This window comes from Pyrgilauda ruficollis, unplaced genomic scaffold (genome assembly GCF_017590135.1).
Source record: "Pyrgilauda ruficollis isolate IOZ18807 unplaced genomic scaffold, ASM1759013v1 scaffold31, whole genome shotgun sequence".
NCBI classification, from domain to species: Eukaryota; Metazoa; Chordata; class Aves; order Passeriformes; family Passeridae; genus Pyrgilauda; species Pyrgilauda ruficollis.
Genome location: NW_024524489.1, coordinates 355,626 through 377,460, shown reverse-complemented (window position 1 = coordinate 377,460; position 21,835 = coordinate 355,626). Strand labels below are relative to the sequence as shown.

General features: G+C 42.9%; 2 protein-coding genes across 7 annotated transcripts in view; one reads left to right on the top strand and one right to left on the bottom strand.

The window, feature by feature from the left end:
- LOC121357063 (SLX4 interacting protein) overlaps positions 1-21,835 on the top strand; it is an 83,862-nt gene that overhangs the window by 58,326 nt on the left and 3,701 nt on the right. For 2 of the 6 annotated variants that reach the window (XM_041474022.1, XM_041474020.1), the window contains exons 8-9: positions 7,996-8,105; positions 9,592-12,161. In XM_041474022.1, the coding sequence (XP_041329956.1) occupies positions 7,996-8,105; positions 9,592-10,420 (939 nt within the window). In that variant the 3' untranslated portion in view covers positions 10,421-12,161. Of the gene's footprint in view, positions 1-7,995; positions 8,106-9,591; positions 12,162-12,231; positions 12,371-13,938; positions 14,086-16,956; positions 17,067-19,715; positions 19,853-21,835 lie in introns of those variants that run through there. The other 4 variants (XR_005955671.1, XR_005955673.1, XR_005955672.1 and 1 more) reach the window with 4 other exon arrangements.
- JAG1 (jagged canonical Notch ligand 1) overlaps positions 17,190-21,835 on the bottom strand; it is a 36,201-nt gene continuing 31,555 nt past the window's right edge. The window contains exons 22-26 of the mRNA XM_041474018.1: positions 21,570-21,679; positions 21,244-21,480; positions 20,783-20,914; positions 20,193-20,343; positions 17,190-19,870 (exon numbers count right to left, since the gene is read on the bottom strand). Of these exons, the coding sequence (XP_041329952.1) occupies positions 19,413-19,870; positions 20,193-20,343; positions 20,783-20,914; positions 21,244-21,480; positions 21,570-21,679 (1,088 nt within the window). The 3' untranslated portion in view covers positions 17,190-19,412. The remainder of the gene's footprint in view (positions 19,871-20,192; positions 20,344-20,782; positions 20,915-21,243; positions 21,481-21,569; positions 21,680-21,835) is intronic.

Sequence of the window (21,835 nt, the reverse complement as noted above, 5' to 3'; positions counted from 1 at the left end):
TGACACCTCAAGCTTCTGTCACTTTTTTTTTTACTCATCCTTCCTGTTCTGTGCTCCTCCTGCCTTCACTTCCCTGGGCATTCTTGTCTTCAGTGTTTGTCAGTGCTGGGGTCATTCAGTGGTGCCTCTGAAAACAAGGGGTGTTTTTGGTTTGGATTTTTTTTTTTGTTTGTGTGATTCACTTTCAGTCAGATCCCTTCGGTGTTGATCCTTGGCAGGACCACGTGTTGGGTAAGGGTGAGACTTCCCATTCATTGTTGCTGTAGCTTTCAATTAGCTTCAGTCATTAGGCTGCTGTCTCTGAGAAGGTACATCTGAGAGGAATGATCCTGAAGTCTTTGCCTCGGTCATAAACAGAAAGCTACAGCAGCTTTATTGTATTCCCTTTTGTCCCAGCTGTCTGCCTCTTCTCCTTGGAGATCCCCGCTCCTGCAGCAGCGCTTGCCAGAAGGGCTGCGTGCCTGCATCTCATCTTTCTGGGTATCACAGTCTGGATTCGGGCACACCGAGCTTCCCTGGCTGGGAGCAGCTGGGGCCTGTGTGTGCTCCCTTCTGCCAGCTCTGAGTGGGGCAGGAACCTCCTGCAGAAGGGGAGGGAGGAGACCTGAGAGCGGTGATGCTGGGAATGGCCTCAGTGAGATTTGTCTGAACTTGTTGCAGTTTCTTCTCTTAGCTTACAAACTGATTTATTTCCTGCATGGCAAACATCTCACAGCTGCATTAACTATCCGGAGAAGTGGACAAATGATGAAATGAAAACTGACACAATTATTTCAATTAGTCAAGACCAGAGAAGGCTTTGGAGAATTTCAGAGAAACCTCCCAAAGCTGGGTAGAGAGGCACTGTAAATGAAAATCATCTGTTGATAAATGCACGGTATTTTTACTGAAAAAAGCAATTGCTGTGCTCATGCAAACTGCTGAGTGAATTAACTGTGTGATGGCTGGAAAAAGGTCAAGATATTGCTGCAAGGAATTGATTGGAAAACTTTGTTCTGTGGCATTATTTATCTGAAAAGCAGACAGAATATTAAGAGTATGCATGGAATGAAATAAAAAGTAATATTTATTGCCTGAAAGCCAACAAGTAAGTGGAATACATCCTCAATAAAAGTGTACCTCATTATGCAAAATCAGGTGAAGCAGAGCAGAAATATAGATGGTCCTGTAGCTGCAGTATAAATTATTAAGGTTGTAAAATGATTTCCATATGAAGCAATCCTCAAAAAGTAGGGACAAATTGAGTAATCTTTTACTCATTTTGGTAGCTGCTTTTTATATGAGTGCTCCAGTTGATTTAAATCTCACTACTTAGCAGTGTTCACAAGATCCCATTTGTCAAAGCCTTGTGGTTATTTAAGATATTATCATCTGTCATCATCCTTTCACCTCCCTCATTTTCCTCTCCCCTCTCACTGTTGCTGTCACAGCTTATGCTGGTGGTTCATGTGGATTTGACCTGATTCTCTGCAGGCTTGGAGAGGACGGGCACCCCTGGTAGAGGGGGCAGGGGGAAGGCTGGCAGGGGTCATGTTGAAGCTGCAGGGAGCTAAAGATTTTATTTAGCTGAGGTGCGTCTGCAAGATTTTGATAGCTCTAGGATTTGAAAAGGTTTAACTTACTTAAGGTTTTGATAATAATTCCTGATATTCCTGTTGGGTAAAGAATATTTGACAGGATTTTAAAAAATTGTTTTAAGGAGCAATCTATCTGTTCCTCAGTCTTCAGCAGAAATCTCTTAGAGCTAATAGGAAGTCCATACCTTGACTGAACAGGAAAGTGAAATATATGATGGTAAAGTTCATGGCAGGATTTTTGAACAATTTGTAATGATTTGAAATTATTTGGAGGAATAGATCCCCAGTGTGGACTCAGAAGTCTTGGGGGTTTTCAGGGTGGTGGTACTGGTATTGGTTTTGGAAACCAAGCTAAAACATTAAATTGTTGAACAGTAATTCTTTCCTGAGCTGTGCTGTTCTTGTTTTACATATTTTGGTTTTGTGTAACTGGTGAGATCAAGAGTATTAGTTGTTCTTTACAACATCTCCTCCAGGTGTTACTGCATATTGTAATTGCATAAAAACAACAAACGAGCAGAAAATGGATGTATTTTTTTTTCCTGTAAGTATCCAGGTGTTGGGTGTCTGAATCACACTGTACACATCATGTGCTCCAAGGAGTATTCCCTCATGTCATATAAGCCATGCCATGTCTGGAAGGGCAAGTGCAAAGTTTGCTTCAGTGCTGCTGGTGGGTGATGCTGAGGGGCGTCTGCACTGGCTGACCCCATACCCAGTGAGGTTTGGTAGGCACATAGAGGATCCTCATGCCAAGCTGTGAAAAGCTGTAGTACAGGATTACAGGGGGCCTGAATCAGATATTCTCTCTTGGTTTGTAAGCTGGAGAAAGGGGTCAAGCAACACAGAAAATTGCGATTCCCTTATTTTACGAAAATATCTTTCAAGGATGAAATGTGTGTCTAGCATGCATGTCCTCTTTCATAATTACTGGAGTCAGGAACCTAAAAATTGATGGAAATGGTTGGCTGAAGATGCATGCTTATAAGACATGGGTTTCCTTTAAAAAAGTAAAAATTCACTGTCAATATGCTTTAGATTTTTCTTTAGTGTCATTGAGAGAAGTTATTTTGGTTGAAAAGCTGTTGTCTGCTCCTCCAGTTCTTATCAGTGGACACTTTCTCTGAAAACAGAATCTGAGTCTTGAAGCACCAGTCTATAAAATCAGAATGATTAATAGCTCAATTACTTAACATTAATTTTAGCAGTTCTTGCCTTCAAGCAAATGCACCCAGCCTGTGTCACGTGCTGCTGAGTGTGTAAATAAATCGGTTGCTTCGGGAGCACTTCTGTGCCGTTAGAAAGTGTGATGGGGTATTTGCTCCCTGTGTTACACATGGGTCTGCATTTATAAAAAGGCACCCCTGCAGCTCTTAAGTTTTAGGAAGAATCACATTTCATTTGTTCTCTGCCATTTACAGCAGGAATTCTTCTATTTTCTCTTCTTTAGTGGGTGTTCAAATGCAAATCTAGACAGCTCTGAATTTCTTACACTCAGAACAGTCTGGGATTCCTTCTGTTTGTGAAATACAGTTAAAATCTGAAACAAATACTTCAAAAGGAAAAAGGCATTTTCCTCATAGAAGTCATATGCTTGAAGCTAATCTGGTGATGCCTGGGGGACCTTTGGAATGTTTGTAATTGCCAGGACTTGCGTATTGAGTGAGAAACTTGGGTTCACACCTTGTGTTTTGAGAAAGTGGAATGTGTATCACAGGGGCTTGTAACAGACTGGGCCAATGCTTGGACTAAATCGTACAGACCATAGGGTCTCCTGAGGAGCAGATCTGAAAATCTGTGGTGTCACATTCAAAGGAATTTTGGTGGTAGATGGTGAAGACTGTGCTGACCCAGGAGTTTGATTTTGCCTTCTGTGCTGGGTTATGGGAAGGTTGAACAGTTCTGCTCCTCCTGGACAGATGCAGTTTGCCCTGGTTGTTACATTCTTTCAAGATTGAAATTGGAGTGTTTTTGAAAACGACCAGCATTCCTTAAAAATACTTACTTCTAAAGGCAACACCAGTATTCCAGTGTAACCTTAATGGTTTTTACTGGAATTTACTGACTTCTACAGCAGGACAGTCAGCTTTAAAATGTAGAGCAATATTCCACAAATCTGATCAAGGAACTGTATTTCAGGTTGAGAATAATATCCATTTCTGTACTTGGAAAACTTCTGCAAGTGTTTTATGATGTGGTTGGAGTTCATAAGTAGAACTGCCAGGACTGATGCATCACTACATTGGAAATGCAAAAAAATTTGCATCTTGAAACTGTGGGAAGCTTTTCCTTCATGTGGGTTGGGAGAGGGCAGGAGACGAGACCCAAAGTCCTGTCTCTGTCACTTTTTTATCAGTTAGATTGTAATGTCTGATTCATCCTTCCCTCAGAAGCCTCCTCACTTGCTTTAAGGAGCCTTTTTGTTTATCAGATTGGAAGGAGTCCTGTCTGACCTCTCTGATCTGTCCGTCATCTGTCAGGACACCTCTGAAACCTAAGGGTTGTCTTTGATGGTTGAGCTCATGATGCAGCTTAGAATGGCACTGAGAGAAATCATCCAATTGCAAGCTTACATAAAGCTCTCCTAAATAAGTGTTTCTGTCTTACTCATTTCACCAATTTTAGTTTTATTGTATGGACCTGGAATAATACTTTAGTTCATAGCTTTGCCTATATTACTGTCTTTATAATCCCCTTCCTTTTGCCACCATGATATAAAAATTGATTTCTTGAACCAGCTGATGTATTCTATTGAGTATTTTTGATGAGCCACATTGATAAATGCATTTTAAAAACTGTGTTTTCTATTATGGGGTTGGGAACCACACATGAAATTTAATTGTCTCTTAGTCTTACTTTATTGGGACATAAGCTTGTGGCACTGAGAAGAGTGAGAAACAACTAGCAAGCATGACACCAGAGAGGCAGGAAAGGGGGGCAGCAGTGTTCACTTTGAAGATTTTCTTTCAACCCAGTATTAGACTGGAAGAAAAAAAGAAAAGAGTATTTGTATGAGTATATTGTCATGCTGGCAAGGCCAAAGCTTTCCCTCTGCTTCAGGGGAATGAGCTCTTCTTCAGGATAAGGGTCCCTCGCAAGTGCCCGTCCCTGGGTAGTCCTTTAACAGGTACTTAGTGCTGTACTGCTGAATTCAGCTGTCCTGGAGAGAGCTGGACAGAGAGGGCAGTGAATGCCACTTCTACAGTTCTGAGGGTTTCTGTTTCAGCTTGTGTGTGTAGTAAGTGGAGTAAAATAGCCAAAAACAAAAAAGAAAAAAAAAGACAATCCTCAATTTGATAAACCTTACAGGAAGTATGTTCTGTGCCTAGCAGTGTGTCTGATAGTTCTCTGTAGGTTTTGATAGAGGTTTTTCTTCCCCCAAACATCTCTTTGGATAAGTATTAAGGACCTTGAATTCAGATTTGGGGAGGCCAGTGTCATGAGCAGGTAGGCTGATAAGACTTTGCAAGCTTCACTTCTGTAGGCCCTTCTCTGCAGTTTTAGTGACAAAGGACTGAGCTTACCCTGGGATTTTAAGAGCACATATTTCTAATAGAACTTGGCAGTTCAAGGGCTAGAGAAGCATTTTAATCTTTTGTGCCCACCCAGTCTCTATACAAATGTAAATATGTCTGCCTTTAACAATTTGCCAAGAAATGTGGTTTTAATTTGTTAGCAGCAATCCCACTCCCTGCAGCTCTTTCAGAGTCGAGTCGCAAGTCTGGCGGTGCTTTGACGTTTTTCTCTGTCATGGTGTCATTGTTTATATGATGTCTGCTTCTGCTGTCCTCCCTTTTATGCCTGGAATATTTTTCTTTAATTATTTCACTGCCTAAAAGGAATCTGGGATTACTAGACAGGATGAGAGCAGATTAGCTTTTTTTCTTTCTTTAGCAAGTCCTGAAGTTCCCATAGGAAATAAATAGTATTCCCAAAACAGACAGTGTGTTTTATTTTTTTTTTTAATTAACTAAAATTATTAAGTCTAATAAAGAAAATAAAGGAAGTATCACCAATAATGGCTGTGTGTCTTAGTAGTATATGGAGTGCCCACTGTTGTTATTTATGACTCCCTTTGCCTTCTATTGTGGACTTATTCCAGCCTTAGGGAGTTTACATCACTACTAATAGCAAAAGGCTCTCTGGTTCCCACAGAGTCTTTCAGAGCCTGACTCATATGCCTTATGTTAATTGTTCAGCTCTCAAAATACAGCACTTACAGGGTGTGGTTCCGAGGGGAAAATCTACTGTACTTAGAGGGCATGTTCAGAAGTGTTTCACATATAAATCATTTTGATTTTTACTTTTTTTGATGCCTTAACCCTTTCTGTCACTGCTTTGTGTGAGAAGTTATTTGAAAGCAAAACAAAAGGTCGATGACAGCGCAGTGAGGGAATGTGTTAGCCCTGCAACTTGGGGCCATTAGCTCCAGCCTGACTCAATTCACAAGTGCTGTGATTTTGTCATCCTGGCCTCTCTGCAGGGTCTGCTCCTCACAGCCTGACACGACCCAGTCCTGCAAGGGTCTTGAGTCAGAGGCAAGTCAGAGCTGGGGCTTATTCCTGATCTGCAGTAGGGAGTACGTGGGCACGGAACCGTCCCCAGCCCTCCCCTGGATTTTGTACCAAGGGCTCCTTTCCGTGCATTGCTTACCAGAGTGACAAGAGTTGCCTGGGCAGGCTGCTGATCCTGGCCTGGTCAGCATGCTGGGGGCTGAAGGTTTAACAGAATTAACCTTACCCCTTTCCACCCAGCAGGAACTCATATGGGCTCTGGCTCTCCGGCCAAGTACGAGTGCTCTCCAGCTGCTTTGATGCACGGTGATTGTGCAAGACCCTTCAGCCTCCAAGTTGTGAGGCTGTTACTGGAAATCAAAATAGTTTCTACAGACTTTGCAGTCTCTGCCTTCTCTTAAAATAAGCACAAGGCTCGAATATCATAGTAGTATTTCATTCTTTAATGGCTTAGTATTAAAAGTATGAAAATATATTTAGTCAAATTAGGGGAATCTACCTCCAGCAAGAATAGAAGCAGCAATTAATCCCTCAGATTAAACTAGTTAAGCTTGATTTCTGAGGCTGGGAATCACATTGCTGGTATGCTCCATGTGTTTTCTGCCTGCTGTAAACACACTCCTTACACCACGTGTGGACAGAACTTCATGCCTGGCTCAGTGTGCACATTTGTGTAACTTGTCTCTGAAAGGAAGGGCAGAACAGCTGTAGCTTTAAGTGCCAAAATGGCTTTACTTCTTTGCCTGACTACCCTCCTTCTGCTTGCAAAATAAGAAGCTGTTTTCACTGGCTATTTCTTCTGGAAAGAGCATGGCGGTCCCCCCTGCCCTCTCCTCTAAAACAGAAATAAAAATGGGCAGGGCTTAATCTCCCCTAAGTGACGGGTTCCCAAGGGGTGTTCCAGGCAGGGGTCATGTACAGGCTGTGGCTTTGTGCCTCTGCTGGCTGTCTCTGTGTCCCTCAGTTCTGCCACACCACCTGGATCCAGTGCCTCACCAAGGAGTGGGCTGGAGCTCCCCTGCGTTTGGGGAGCCGTCAGAGGCTGCATCGCAGGGGCTGAGGGAGAACAGTGCTCTCAAAGACAAGGAGATGCACAAAGCCTCTTCTCCTCTTGACTTCACCGCTTCTTTTTCCTCCCCTCCATAGCCTCGGGCGTAATACTTCTTTGGAAGTGTGTGGTAGTTAATAGTGAAATCAGCAAACAGCTCTTCTTTGATTGAGATTGTTTCATTGTGAAGGGAAGTGCTCACAGCTTGACGAAAAAGCATTTTCCTTCCCTCCCGCTCGCCCCAACCTCGTATTATATAAAAGGATGGTGCTGCTGTTAGCTGAGACCAGAAAGAATTCCCCTGTTGTCCTGTAGTAGCCAACCACTACAAGCTGTGAGCGTTTAAATGTTAGAATTAAAAGTTTTAACCCTTGCCTTGTTCAATGAGCAAATAACGCTGTGTATGTTTTTTTCTAAGTATGGAAAATTATGGGAATTCCTCTGAGAATAAGTGTATAGACCACTGCGCCAGTCAGTCTCTTCAGAAAAAAAACTGACAAGCGTGCTCCTGTCTGCAAGAGAGATTCCTGGCATTTGTCACAGTTTGAGCCACAAAGATGTCAAATATTTGCCAACAGTTTCCTCAGATGGTTTGGAAAGCTACATCCTTTGCACTGCAGTCCTGTTTGTTTGCGGTGTATTTTAGCATACGAAATATGTTGCTTGGGAGTCAAGGGGAGGGAACTGACTAGACTCCCAAATAGTAAAAGATTAAAAATAATTGTTTCTTTTAGACTGCTCGGATCAAAATAAAATAAAGAACAGCTGTAAATCTTAGTATTAGAAATGGGGCTTTCTGTTGGATAATCATAGTTTGATGTGTCTTGCTTTAAACCTGTATTTTCTTTTGGAGCAGAAAGAAGAACTTTCCAATGGGACGTCTGAATATTTTACTGAATCTGCTGAGAACAAGAAGCTTAAGATTAGTCTGAGTGAACAAATAAAGAGAGACATCCTGAGAAAAATGTATGCCACTATTCTTTATAAGCTTTTGAATTTATAATTGGTAAAATTTGGTTTGGTAGAATCTAGCTTATGAAATAAAATTTTAAATAATATAAAATTTTAAATAATATAAACTACTTTACAAAAGAGTGTTTTAAATTACTGAAAGATTACTACTGTAGTGTGGATAAGCACATAAAATGATTGTTGTTTTTTACAGCATGGAGAAAGCTATTACAACCCACATAGATGTCACACATAGCACTAGGCAGAGTCAAAACAGGCTGTTTTTCCTTGAATGAAGCTCTGAGCCAAAATAAATATATGACGCTTGAATCGAGTGAAAAACACTTCACAAATATTTTTTTGTTGTTCATTTTGAGACTCTGGATCAATAGTAACGATTAAAGAGTATCCCTGGTGGAGTGGATGGGGAGAATGAGTTGATCAGCTGAACTTGTCACTGCTCCATGTGGTACCAGGACTCCATCCCAACTTGTGGGAGATGCCAGCAGCCCCAAATCACCTGTGACATCAGAGATTTGCTGTAAACCCTGGCAACTTTTCTTTTTACCACTGTTGTCTCATCTGTGTTGTCTTTAGCAATGAGATTAGCTTTGGGGGTATGCCAGCTCTACCTGTTTTGGATGAGCCCTCTTTGACAGGAGTTAGATGCGCTGTCCTGGAAACTGCTGGGCAGCAAAACGTGATCTCAGCCTGGGGCTGAGATCTAGCAACGTCTTTAGACTCAAAATGCAGCTTCAGGACTGAGGCATAAAGTTCATCTTAGGGGCTGTGTGAAATGTGGATCCATAGGTAACACAGTGCTGAGGAGTGTTTGTGTACTGACACTCCGTCAGGTCCCTTGTGGTCCCGTTTTCCTGTGTAATTCCTTTCAGAATATCATCTACTTGCATTACCAAAGTCCTTGCCAGATGAATGGGCTTGATACTAGATGAGTAGTGGTTAACTTTAAAGCAATGCTTTGAAATGTCCTGGGAAAAATTCCAGAGGAACATTCTAAAATAGAGATTAGGAGCTCTCACACAGAGGCGCACTCACTGCCTCTCCCGCCTGCCCCCTCTGTCCTGTAGATATGCATTATACATGGGGATGTATGGGAATGGTTTGCAGTCATTTAGGCACTTAGGAAATGCTGTTTTATCTAGCCGGTTCGGAAAGGAATTCAATATACTTCTGCTCTGTTGACCTTTAACATCTGTAATGAATCCAGTTCTGCCTCTTGGAAAAGAGTGTGAACTCACTTCTTCATGGCTTAGTCATTAATAAATAGGGCTCTCCCCTAGCACAGTGGAAAATCAGATGGATAACGCTTGATATTATCCACTCTAGGCAAACACTGCTGCTTGTCAAGATGATACACAGGGATTTTTTCCATGTTCAGAAATTGGGTGGCCCAAGTGGTGTTTCAGAGTTGGAAAAACAGTAAGTGGAGTCAGTAAAGGTTCGTTTTTAATTTAAAAAACAAAATTCCTTTTTATTTCAGTGTGAAGAGGACAAAACCAAGGAGAAGTAGTGCAAGCAAACCTCAAATCAGCAAGGACTCCAAGAAAGTGTATCTTGGCTGTGCAGACTCACAGACAGAGAACAGAGACTGTGAGACTTCTCTCAGTGCTCGGTCTGCTGTGAAACGTAGGAGCCCAGGCCTGCTGAAGGACTGCACAAACACAGCTGAGAGCAGCTTGGGACTTCCTGTGCTAGAGCAGAGAAATGATGTTCATCAGAGAGAGCCAGGAGGGGTTCACAGCCAGCACAAACCTCACTCTCTGGAGTGGCCAGAGGCGAGTCTGCTAAGTGAGAGCCCTCCTTGCAGCTCTGAGTCAGTGCTGCCGGCTCCTAGACAGAGTCAGAGGGTGACCAGAGCACAGGCTCAGCTCGACGCCCCTGGTTCAGAGGAAAAGTTGGAGCATTTCACAACAGTGTCCTCTGAAGAGACTCCTTTAACTTCTGTCAATACAGAAATGAGTAAGTGGGATGATCATTGTTTGGGTCCATTCCTGGAGGAGAAGACGCCTCTTAATTCCAGGCTGTTTTCAAAGCAAGACGTGACAAAGACTGTGGTTGACAAGAAGTCATTGACTTTGAGAAAAAACCCCTCTTGGTCTCTTTTTGTGAGCAGCAGTGGAGTGCAGACAAGCCAAAGTGAGCCAAGCACAGTCCCTGAAGAGCTGCCTGCAGTGCCAACACCATGTCTAGAACTGCACCCCGTGTCTTCAGAGAAGCTTTCCCAAAAAAGAAAAAAAGAAGTGGAAAATGGTCTCGGGAAGCTAAAACTGCGAAGGCTTAAGAAGTCAAAATCTGAAATACTGCCTTGATAGCATGAGTGGTCAGCCAAAGTTGTGCCTAAGCAAAGAGCAAGAAGCAATTCAAAATGATGGAAAACAATAAAAATACAAAATCAAAATTAGAGAACACATTAAGAAAATTTAGTTAACTAAGGATCTTAGTCATTTGGCACTGTAAAGGTAATCCTTTTAAGTCTTTAGGAATTAGTCATGATTATTGCACAAGTCATCATCGTATTTATAGAAAGAAAAATCTCTTATAAAATAATATTTACTAAGCAAAATTTTAGATTTATACATATTCAGTGCTATTAAAAAGTCATATCAGCTGCTGACAGCAAAAGTTAAAACTCCTTGTGTGATCTGTTAGCAGCTGCAGTTATTTGGTCTCTTGCTTGTTTCTGAGCATGTAGTTTATTTCAGTAAAAAATTAACTCTTTCTCTGTATTAGAAAGTTCCTGGTTTACTAACATGATCTTTACAGCAATAAAGCAAATTAAGTTTATTTCAAATAACTCTTTAACCAGGATTATTAGCTGATGATTTGAGGCCCACTTCTTCAGAGAAGTTTCAAAATAACTATAGTTTCTGATTGTGTCATTTTGATATGAACATTTAATTCTAGCCCATATTGTGAATACAAGTCATCATGCGTTCAGTCTTGGGGGAAAATGAAGGTTTCCTTTATATATTTAGATTTATGTATTTACACCTGGATGTGCAAACACTGTTCTTGGGTGAAGTTCATGTATAAACATGTATACACATCTTCATGGATACATGTTTCAAAATCAGGCCTTGCTTGTGTGCAAGAGCAACACGCTGGTTTTCATGTGGAAGTAATGCCAGACTTAAATCTTATTTTAAGATAAATTTTAATTTCACAGTGCTTGTTCGTACTGCTTCTTAAATTTAAATGCTAATGAGCTAAGGAAATGTGCCTTTTTTATTTCATGCTTATCTTTTTTAATGTGTAGAATAAATGTATAAGCCGTTTTCTTTCCTCATTCTCAAGCTCAGTGTGAGCACAGCCCCTGAGCCGGCAGTGCCCCGGCAGCCAGGAGGGCCAGCCATGTCCTTGGCATAGGCCCACCCTGCTCTGGCCTCGGGCTGGGGACAGCTGGGGGCACTGGAATGTAAAGAAGATACAAAGGTGCTTGAGAACATCCCGAGGAGTGCACAGGGATGCTGAAGGCCTTGAGGGGAAGCCCTGTGAGGAGCAGCACCGGGCTGTTCAGCCTGGAGCAGAGCAGACTGAGGGGAGACCTCACGGAGCTACAGCTTCCTGGTGAGGGGAGCAGGTGGTGACAGTGACAGCACCTGAGGGAATGGCCTCAGGTTGTGTCAGGGCAGGTTTAGCTTGGACATCAGGAAGAGGTTTTCCACCCAGAAGCTGGCTGGGCACCGAGCAGGCTCCCCTGAGAAGTGGTCACTGCGCCAAGGCCGGCAGAGCTCAGGAGGCGTTTGAACAACGCTCCCATGCACAGGAGGGATTGTTGGGGTGTCCTGTGCGGGGCCAGGAGCTGGGCTTTGATGATCCTTGGGATCCAGCTCAGCATATTCTGTGCTCTCTGATGTTGTGTGAAGTAATTTAGAAAAATCTCAGTGACATTTACTTACGACTGTGGATCTCTTCATTGAGGTTAAGGAGATGATTCACATCCAGGAGCATTAGAATTGGTGGTGTAACCCAGGTCCTGATGAGAGTTAGCAGCTCTGCAGCTGACAGCAGGACACTGCTGATTGTACAGCTTCCTCCTGCTGGAAGTGATTTCTGTTCTTGCTGCAAATGAAGAAGATTCTGCATGTGTCTGGAGGACATGTTCTCTTTTTTCTTTCAGCTCTTTGGGTGATGTTTCTCAGTGCTTTGCAGTCAGGTTGCAAATCCTTACCCAGCTCCAGGCTCTGCTAAAAGGTCTTTCCCAGTACCAGCAAAGCCAAGGCTACAAATAACCTGGTTTGGAGGAAGAAGAGCCTGAGGTATGTTTGCTGTTGTCTTTTTTATGCACTGGAGATACTGGGCCAGGAAGGGAGTGAAAAGCACCTTTTTTGAGGGACTTGAAAGAGGTATAGGGATATTTAATTAAGCGGTTATCAGAAAAATGACAGTAGTTAGAATAATTTGATAGTTTGTATTAAAGTCTTAGCATTGATAATTCAAGTATCAGAAACCAGAGGGCAACGACATACAGTTTTTATCACACCAGTTTTAATCACCTCTGTTATTATGTGTGTGTGTATATATATATGTCTATATATATATATATGTGTATATACTGCTCAAAAGTGTGTTTTCTTTTGTCTGTGCAGCAGGACTTTAATACCAGCTAGTCCTTTGCAAACCTGGTGGTGCTTTGGGGGTGCTGGGATACCCAGGCTGTGTCTGTGTCTCTCTCCTCTCTCTGCTTTGAGCCCAGGGTCATCTTCTCAGACTTTGCTTTTTTCTTTATCATCCAGAGGACTGGCACAGGTGTGGTCTGGCATGCTCTAGAACCACAAACCTGATTTCCTAAATCAGGTTTAGAGGGAAAAAAAGGGAACTGGAAACTGAGCTGAAGTAAAATTAGCAGTTTGCAAGTCTTGGCTTTCTTTTTACCTAATTGCTTCTGAGCAGCACTAGCGTACCTTTCTGTAAAAGTAAGGAATACTTAATATCTCTTCTGAAGCTGCCATTGAAGCACAGAAACAATATCTTTGGTTCATTTTTTTATCCTAAACCAGCCAGCTTTGATGGGTTATTATTTTTAATGAATCATCTGGTTCATCTGGTCTGTGCTTTTGGTGATAATCATACAGTTGTTTCCTAGTGAAACACTTTCTAATGTGTGCAGATGACCGTTTCCATTATTGTTTACATCAAAGCAGTTACAAATATTTGTTTAGTGGACTTCTGTGGTTAAACACGTATCAAAAGCTAGACCAGCCTTTTACATAATCATTTATAAAGAGGAAGCAGCTCATGTGAAATCTCCCTTGCCCAGTGCTGGTGGGTAGGAAGGTTTTAAGTGTCCCAAGATCTTGTGGGTACTAAGCTTTGTGCTGGTTCTGGTGTTACCTGCCAGGTAAGCACTCAGTCCTCCCTTTCTACAGAAGGTTTTGTCCAGGTGAGGTGTTAAGTAGCTTTTGAAGGCATTTCTTTGGTCAGTGTGAACTTCCTTCCCTCTCGCTGCTCAGCATGTGGACTGCATTGGATCAGTTTTAATTGGCGTTTTACATCATCATCTCATTGGCTTTTGACTAGAAAATGGTTTCTTCCTAAAGAAAAAAAAAAATGGGGAAAATATTTTTCTGTTTGCAATTGGAATAAGAAAGCTGTGAAGTACAGACTCTCCCAGATTGCATGCTAGGAGTAGGTATCTCCTTGGCTTTATCAGTACCCAGGGAAAGGTTCTCTATTCAAACAGGCTGCAGCAGAGGCAATAACTCTGAGCCTTTTGGCAGCAGTGGGAAGTGTGGGTTGGCCTCAGAAATTAGCTTTAATAAAAGGCACTCCTCACTTCTTTGCTTTGTGCTTTTTTCTCCTTTAATAAACATAAACTGGCTGGCAGTAACCCGGGCGAAGGAGAAGATGTGGGCTGAGGGAACGGCCACGCACGGAGCCTTTCATCACAGGATATCAAAGCGCTCCAGCTGAAGGAGCTGGAAGTGCTTATTCTGACAGCTGGGGCAGCACTGAGGGAAGAGCTGCTTCCAAGGTAAAGCAAACTGGTTAAGGAGCAGCAAATTCTTTCATCAACGCGCACGAGTCTTTTCGTCCACCTGTTTGCCCCAGATAATTAAAATCGAGCCTGGTAGCGCATGACCTCGTCCCTTACAATTAGGTGACATTTTTAGGTAGGGACTTTTTGGTTGTTTGGTGTTGCCTTATGCTGAGAAATCCTGACAGTTGTGGAAGTGTCACAAGGCATTTCAGCTGTAACCTGGAATTTGTTCAGGAAATTAGCCACAACTGTCCTACCTCCCTTACTATCCACTTAAATTGTTCCAGAGCTGGGAATCTGTTCCTGTGAGAGCTGACAGTGCACCTTTTGTGAAGGACAATTTCAGTGATTTGCTCCCATTCTGTCCAAGTTAAATCTTTTAGTACAGCAGTAGGAGTTGTTACTCTAGCTCTATAACTGCCTTACTTGCTGGCATAATAAATAATTATCTGTTTTATTTATGCATCAGATCTTTAAAGAAAAGTGTCTTGAGCTCTAATTCTAGAGCTGGGCATGCCCCTTTTTAATATTAATATGATCTCATAGTGCTAGAATGAAAGGAATAGAGATTTATTTCTCCACCCTGTAGGGAAACTGGTTGAAACAATTTGCACATCACAGAAGGCGCTCGCTGGCAGATCTGGGCTGGGACTCCAGTCTGACGCCGTCTGATCCCGCGTGGCTCTGCCTCTGCTGCTGCCCCAGTGCCAGGGAAGCCCTGCTGAACCATCCAGAGCCTGTACCCCTCTCCTCCTCCTCCGCCTCAGAAACTGCAGCTCATCCTTGTACAGCTTTTTCACTGGGTTTTCCCTCTATTGGGAGAAATCACTGACCTTGGCAAGCAAGCTCAGTGGGCACTGGCAAACAGTAACCACCGTGGCCATTGCTGTCAATGCTGAAAAAAGAGGAAGCCAAAAAATTCTTAAATAAACTCAAATATTCTTGCTTCCGTTAGAAGGGGATGGGGAGGTTACGCAATCACTTCCATCTTCTGGGGAGAAAAAAGGCTGAATTTGGTACTTCCCTTGTCAGAACTTCTCATCTTGGCAGGCGCTCCTAAAACCATGAAGGCTCTGCCTTGTGACTGCGAAGATGGCAGGGCAGCACCCTGGCCCTGGGATAGCTGGGAGGCAGGGCTGGATCCTGCCCGAGGGCTGGCAGATAAGGAGCAGAAGCAGGCAGTCTTCAAGGAGCAGCAGGGAGCATAACCCCATGCATTTCAGCTTGGCAGGGAGCTGATTAATAGCATTAACTCTTGCTGTGCAGGTGTCAGCTGGTGTGAGAACAGGTGTGTCTGTGCAAGGGAAAATGGTTTCACCAGGGCACGGCTGGAGGTGCAGCCACACTTTTGGGCCCCAGCCTGGGTCACGTTCCCCTGGCCTGAGGGGCTTCAGGTCCCAGCGCTCCCCGCTGCCCTTGGCTCCTGTCAGCACTGCAGAGGGAGCCGTTCCCAAGGGTGGCATTCCTGGTGACAGGAATGTATTGGTGTGAAGGCTGATGTAACCTGCACCATCAGCACCTTTCCCAGGTACCTCTGCATAAGATGGGCCCTTTCCATGCGGAGGTGCAGGGCTTTGATGTGGCCATGTTCAGCCGGGCTGAACCAAACCCAGATTTGGCAGGTTCAATCAGCTGTAGGTACAGCAAAGCTCAGAGTGCCAAGGGGAGCCATTCCATTTCATTTCTATTTCATTTCAGTTTCATTTGAATTCAGTGAAATTCATTTGAATTTCATTTCATTTCATTTCATTTCTTGCATGCTTAAATGGCAGCTGAGGAAGCACGCATTTTTCAGTGCTTAGATGAAGAAGGAGCCAAAGAACAAACTTAGACTAGCAGTGGGAAACTTCTCCTGACTAAACGCGGTGTATCTTCCCTGAGTAGTAGAAGTGTGAACTGGCAAAGTATGATTTCCACAAAAATAAATGTGCCTTGGTATTCTAAGAGGGAAGCCCTAAAGTTCATGTTTCTATTTATTTATTTTCATGGCAACGGAAACCACGGACCAGCCCCCAGCCTGGTGGTGGATCTGGGCTTTGGGGGATGTTCCTGCGTTACAGTCACCAGTGTAAGTTTTGGAGTTACCACTGAGATAGGAGGATTAATTAAAAACACCATAATGGCAGTTGTGTAGAATTTTCTGACTTCCCCCTGTACAACTTGCATGGTTCTAATTTTCTAACACCGTGGCATAGTGACAAAGTGAGGAAAATCCATGGGGAGAAGCAGGGTGTGTGTGGAGGATCTCTGCAGTAGCAAAACCTCTGCATGGAGCCAGGGAAAGGCTGGAAGTAAATAAATGAACCCTGAGCGCAGGGCTTTGACATGTTTTGAAGCTTGAGGAACCCAGGTTTTGCTTTCAGTGAGTCTTCAGAGACCTAAACAGCTTTGTCACTACAGGTACACATCGTTAAATGATTAAGTCTGTAAGCAGAAATGGCCTCAGTAGGTTTTCAAGAAGCCTGACAACTATATGTTCTCAGAAATAGCAAATGCCCTATTTTAATTATTTTTTGGTTAATAGAAGGCAGACTCCTACAAATTGAGGTATGTTTGAGCCTTTTGGAAGAGGGGCTCAAGTTTCTGTATCCTTGAATTTGAGACCCATGTGAACAGTACACAGCAGGAAAATGGTTAATTCAACATTAAAAGTACAGGAAAGCAGTCAGGGAATAGTCCAGCTTTGCCCTTTGGAGGCAGGTGGAAGAGTCCATTATCTTTAAGTAGCTTTTTGGACATGACGTGTTTGATTTATTGCAGATTTAGAAGTCAGGGAACAAAGGGAAATAAATACTCATGGGATTTGTTTGATGAGGAATTATTGAAGTGGTCAGCTGAAGCTAATGGTGTTGACTTCTCCTTCAGGAGGCAGTAAACTAAACAGGCTCCAGTACCTGCCCTGTGTGGTGCGTAAGTGTGAAGAGCAGAAGCAGCACCCAGCCAAAGTAGAGTAGCCACGGTGGAAATCTTCTGAAGTGAGTTTAAAATAAAAAGTAACACTAATTAGATTTTATCAAATTTTTTTTTGACAGCTGTAAAAAAAGTACAGAAGAAAGTAGTTCTCACTCTCAGGTTTATGAATGTTAGCATTCAGTGTATTCATATCGCAGCAATCTGTATATCAAATACCTGTTTATTATTACAAACAAATACAGATGCAAAGGCCTAGCCTTGCAGCAGGTTGGTTTAACTATTTTTCAATGAACTTGTTACACAGTTAATTGTTCCTTCAGCTTTGCAGTAGCCCCTTAGCAGAACAGTTTTGCAGCTTCATCAGAACATGGTAAAACCAGAGCAGACCCTGAGCCAGCCAGCCCCTGCCCATAGTGGGAGGGGCAGCATTAGTTCAGCATTCAAAGCCATCATGTTGAATACTTTGAGAGTTTGTTTTATGCTTTACAAAGCGCTTTTTGCCCATTAGAAATCAGCATCATCTATGGATCCCTTCCCATCCAGGTCAGCACTTTGGATCTTGCCTAGCTACTTAGATTTGGTTCCTGTCTGGGGGCAGCTCATTGGCCCGTGCAGGGTGAACTCGTTGCACAGGTGCAGCCACACCACCCTCTCGCAGAGCTGCGAGGGACATCGGCCAAGAGGCAGCGAGAACAAGGGGCACGCTGCTTTCAAACCTCCTCAGTGCCACCGGGAGCCAGAGGGGAACGTGTGATCGTCTAACAAAAAACTGACTCCACCAAAGGCAGGGGCAGGTCCTGGAAACCTCCAGCAGCACCTGCCCCTGCTTTTGCACAGCTGACTGGCCGGGAGCGCCTCCAAGCTCAATAATCTCCACGCTCTTTTATGTTTTCATACAAAAAATTTAATAAATATTACTTTTCAAGATTTATTGCCAGGAACAACACATCAAAGATGCATTTTCATATAACACTAATATCACAATACAAGGTATCTTCATGATCTCAATGGTTAACCACTGAGATGACTATGTTTATAAGCCTTTTGATCTTAAACGTCGTAATAGCACTTTGATTTCCTCACTTGTTAAGGCGGGCAGTGTAATCTATGGCAAACCTACACAGTGATCTTACTGGACATTCTACTGTTCAAGTATTCAACAACTAGCTTATTAGAATACTCCCTAAATGCAGTAGATTACAAAAAAAGTCAAATCTACAAGTGGTTCAGTATTACATATTCATGGTGAGAAAAAAATAATTAGAATTTACAAAATAAGATTGCTGTGTTTCCAACTTCACACGCTAATTTGATATTTTTAATTACATGCAACCACTCACATTTCATCTACATAAAGTAATAGCTCCGTTTTGTTCCCTTAAACTGCTTCTTAGCAGATTATCTGCCTGTCACTCGGTTTTCAAGTCTAAAGCAGCAAAAAAAAATTTCTAGTCTAATTCTCTAAACTGCCTCAGTCAGTACTTACAAATAGTCTTAAAGTGATACTATGGAAGGTGTTTCAAACGTTTGACATTGTACAAAAACCAGCATCAAGGCATGAAAGCCCATCCTATTAAAAATAAACTATTTTAGAACACCTTAGTTTTGGCATATAGGCAACATGTAACAAGAAAATAAATTCAAAATAGAGAAGCCACGAGCTTACAATGCTATCAAAAACCTTCAACTCTAAACACATACATATAAATAAAAAGGAATGATATTTTAAGGCTCTTGATTATTAAGTTAATAAATCAAATATACACAGTGATTAATAAAAAAAGAATTATTTACATATCTATACAAACTTCTATTTTTGACACATTTTCCTCTTTAAATTCTTCATTTACCAGCAACTGCTGACAAGTTCCCCCCACCCACCCCCAACAAAAATACAATAAAAAAATAAATAATAAACTTATTTTTGATAGTTGCTGTGGTTCCGAGCTGCAAAGGCACTTTCAAATACAGAACTAGTTGTACGTCACCATAAAACCAATATACAAAAAACTCAAATTCAATAAATATAAATAAAATGTGTTATTCTAAAGAAACTGTATAAATCGGAACATCTGGCAGAAAAAAAAAATGAACACTAAGGAAGAGTAATAAGGCTATGTAATACCTTATGGAACGTTTCTGTGATGGATCAGCTGCAGCTGAATTTACAGGAGGGCACTTTTGACTAGTTTTGCATAGATGTGAAATGCAGCACTTGGTATTCCAGCCAACCACAGCAACTATCATTGCCAGTGTAAGCCAGCTTGTCCAAACTTAAATTAACACAGGGATTCTAAGTAAATAATAGCCTTAGACTCAAATATTACACAACAGTTTAAGAACTACAAGCTCTTGAGTGCCTTTACAATGATACTCAAAGGCCCTGCATGGCAGCACCCCACCATCTGCTATACGATGTACTCCATCCGATTTAGGCTTTGTGCACTTTCCAAGTCTCTGTTGTCCTGTTTATTTGTCCAGTTTGGGTGTTTTGTAGGGGTGCTGTTGGGGGGCTTTTCATCTCTGTCTACCAAAGTGTAGGCTGGCTGCTTGGCAAATCGGGCCTTCTGCTGGTGCTTGTCCATGTCATCCTCCTCCACCTCGGAGTTGTGTGTCCTTATTTTGGCGATTTTAGAGTTTTTGTTTTCGTAGTCTTTAATGGGGACAGTATTTGCTCCGTGTTTCTCAATGGGGTTTTTGATCTGGTTCAGCTGCTCCCTGACGTTGTTGGTGGTGTTGTCGTCAGAGGCCGTGTGGGTGTGGCTGCTCTGCTTTCGGCGCTTTCGGATGCACCAGTAAAACACGGTGACCAGGCAACAGATCCAGGCTACTGTCAGCACCGAGCTCAGCAAGGGCACCAGGAAATCTGGAAGAGACAGGAGACAGTTAGTCCTGCTGCAGACTACGGGGGACACTTTGGGATGTCTCGGAGAAAACAAATCTCAGGTCTAATGCCTTGTTACTTCCCGTATTTCTCCACCAGGAGCATGGAAGGGTAGCAGCCCTTTTGCTTGGTTTAGCAAACTTCTGGCAAGTTTTTTTAGGGTTTTCAGCAGTAAAAATACCTTGGGTGCACAGCCTCCCCATCGTTCCTGATGAACAGGGACTTGCTAGAAGTCTCCAAAGGGAGGAAAGGCTGTGCCCCTTGGCAGGGGTGCTGCAGGAGCTGGGGGCCAAGGAGAGCTCACCCGTTTTGCTCTTGGCCGGCCGCCGCTGCACCCTGACTTCGGCGACAGCAGCGATGAGGGTGTTGTTCCCGTCGCGCTTACTGACGAGGTCGATGATCTTATCTGTGATGTCTTTGATGGGGTTTTCATCCTCCCCGATGTCTTCTGCAGACTGCAGGAGGAGGCACACAATTAACACCAAGCACCACATCAGATGCACGGAGGAACCTGCTATTTATAAACCTTCACGGGCAGTGAAGGCTCTTTCTATAACAAAACAGAATCAAAGCAAAATGGCCTGCTGTGGGCAGAAACTAACAGCTCAGAATTCTTGTCCTCATCCTTAAAAAGACCAAAAAACCCTCAAAAGCAAGAGTCTAACAGAGAAAGGTTTTACTCCCCCTTATTACAGTTGCCCCCAGATGGCAGCTTTCAGGTACACACATGTAACCAGAATTCCTTTCCTGTTCTTAAACAGCATCAGGATGGAAACTAAACCACAAGAAGTGCTGACAAAGCCAGGAATTAATATTTTTATGAAATCCACGTGTTGCACACATATCCAAGCAATTAACTACTTAGACATTTAAAAATATTCCAGGAATACTTACAATAGCAACATGGATTTCATTATTTGCCAAGTGGGAAGGCTCACAGGTAATATAGATGGAATATTCAACAGAAACATTCTTCAGAATATTCAGATTCCTCAATTCACTGCAAACGTGCTCTGTGGTAAGGCCCTGGAGGACACAAAAAAAGATGTTGGCTTTTTTAAATACATATGCACACAAACACACAGATATAAGATTTGTTAGGGATATATTTTTTGCCCTGAAGTAGGAGTTCTCAGGGGAAGAGGAGGTGGAATTCCCTCCAACCTAGCTTTTTTTCTTCTCTAGTCACAAAAGCATTTAGGCTAAAAGGCTATATTAATCCTTCTCTGCTTTTTGTTTTCTTTGCTAATGAGGCAGAGTCAGCTTTTGCTGCAGTTTTCCCTCTGGAAAACATCATTCCATGCTCTGAGAATGAATCTGTGTGTGCCACAGCCCAGCAAGCTGCTGTTACTTACCGGGGCCATCATTTCTTTGTTGAAGGTGAAGGTGATGTTGGCACAGTTGTCCTGGTAGTAGGAGTCTGAGTTGCACTTGGTCCTCACAGGCTGCTGGTTGGAGGGCCAGCATTCCCCCACGGCGGCACACGGGCGCGTGAAGCAGTGGTCGTCCCGCACAGGGACACAGGCGTGGCCAGCGGGGCACTCGCCAGGGCCCTTGCCATGCAGGACACAAGGCCGAGGGCCACACCACACCTAGGAGAGGATGAATACTGGTGAGAATCCACTGGCTAGGGGACAGAACGTTGTGACGTGGTGTAAGCTGAACCACAGCACAGCTGTACCTTAGAACAGGTGACTTTTCCATTCAGACACTGACAGGTATTGCAGTCATCATCCCACTTAGTCCCATCTGGCATGACTCGAACACTGGTAATGCAAGGCCTTCCTGTAACTGAAGAGAGATTGATCAGAATTACAAACTAAAAATAGGAAACACATGCCTTTTTAAAGTTCATCTAAACTTCCCACTAAGTTGCTTCTTCAGTAAGGATACTTGCTTTAAAAAACAACAGATAGTGTGCCCCAAAACCAAGCCCATACAACCACA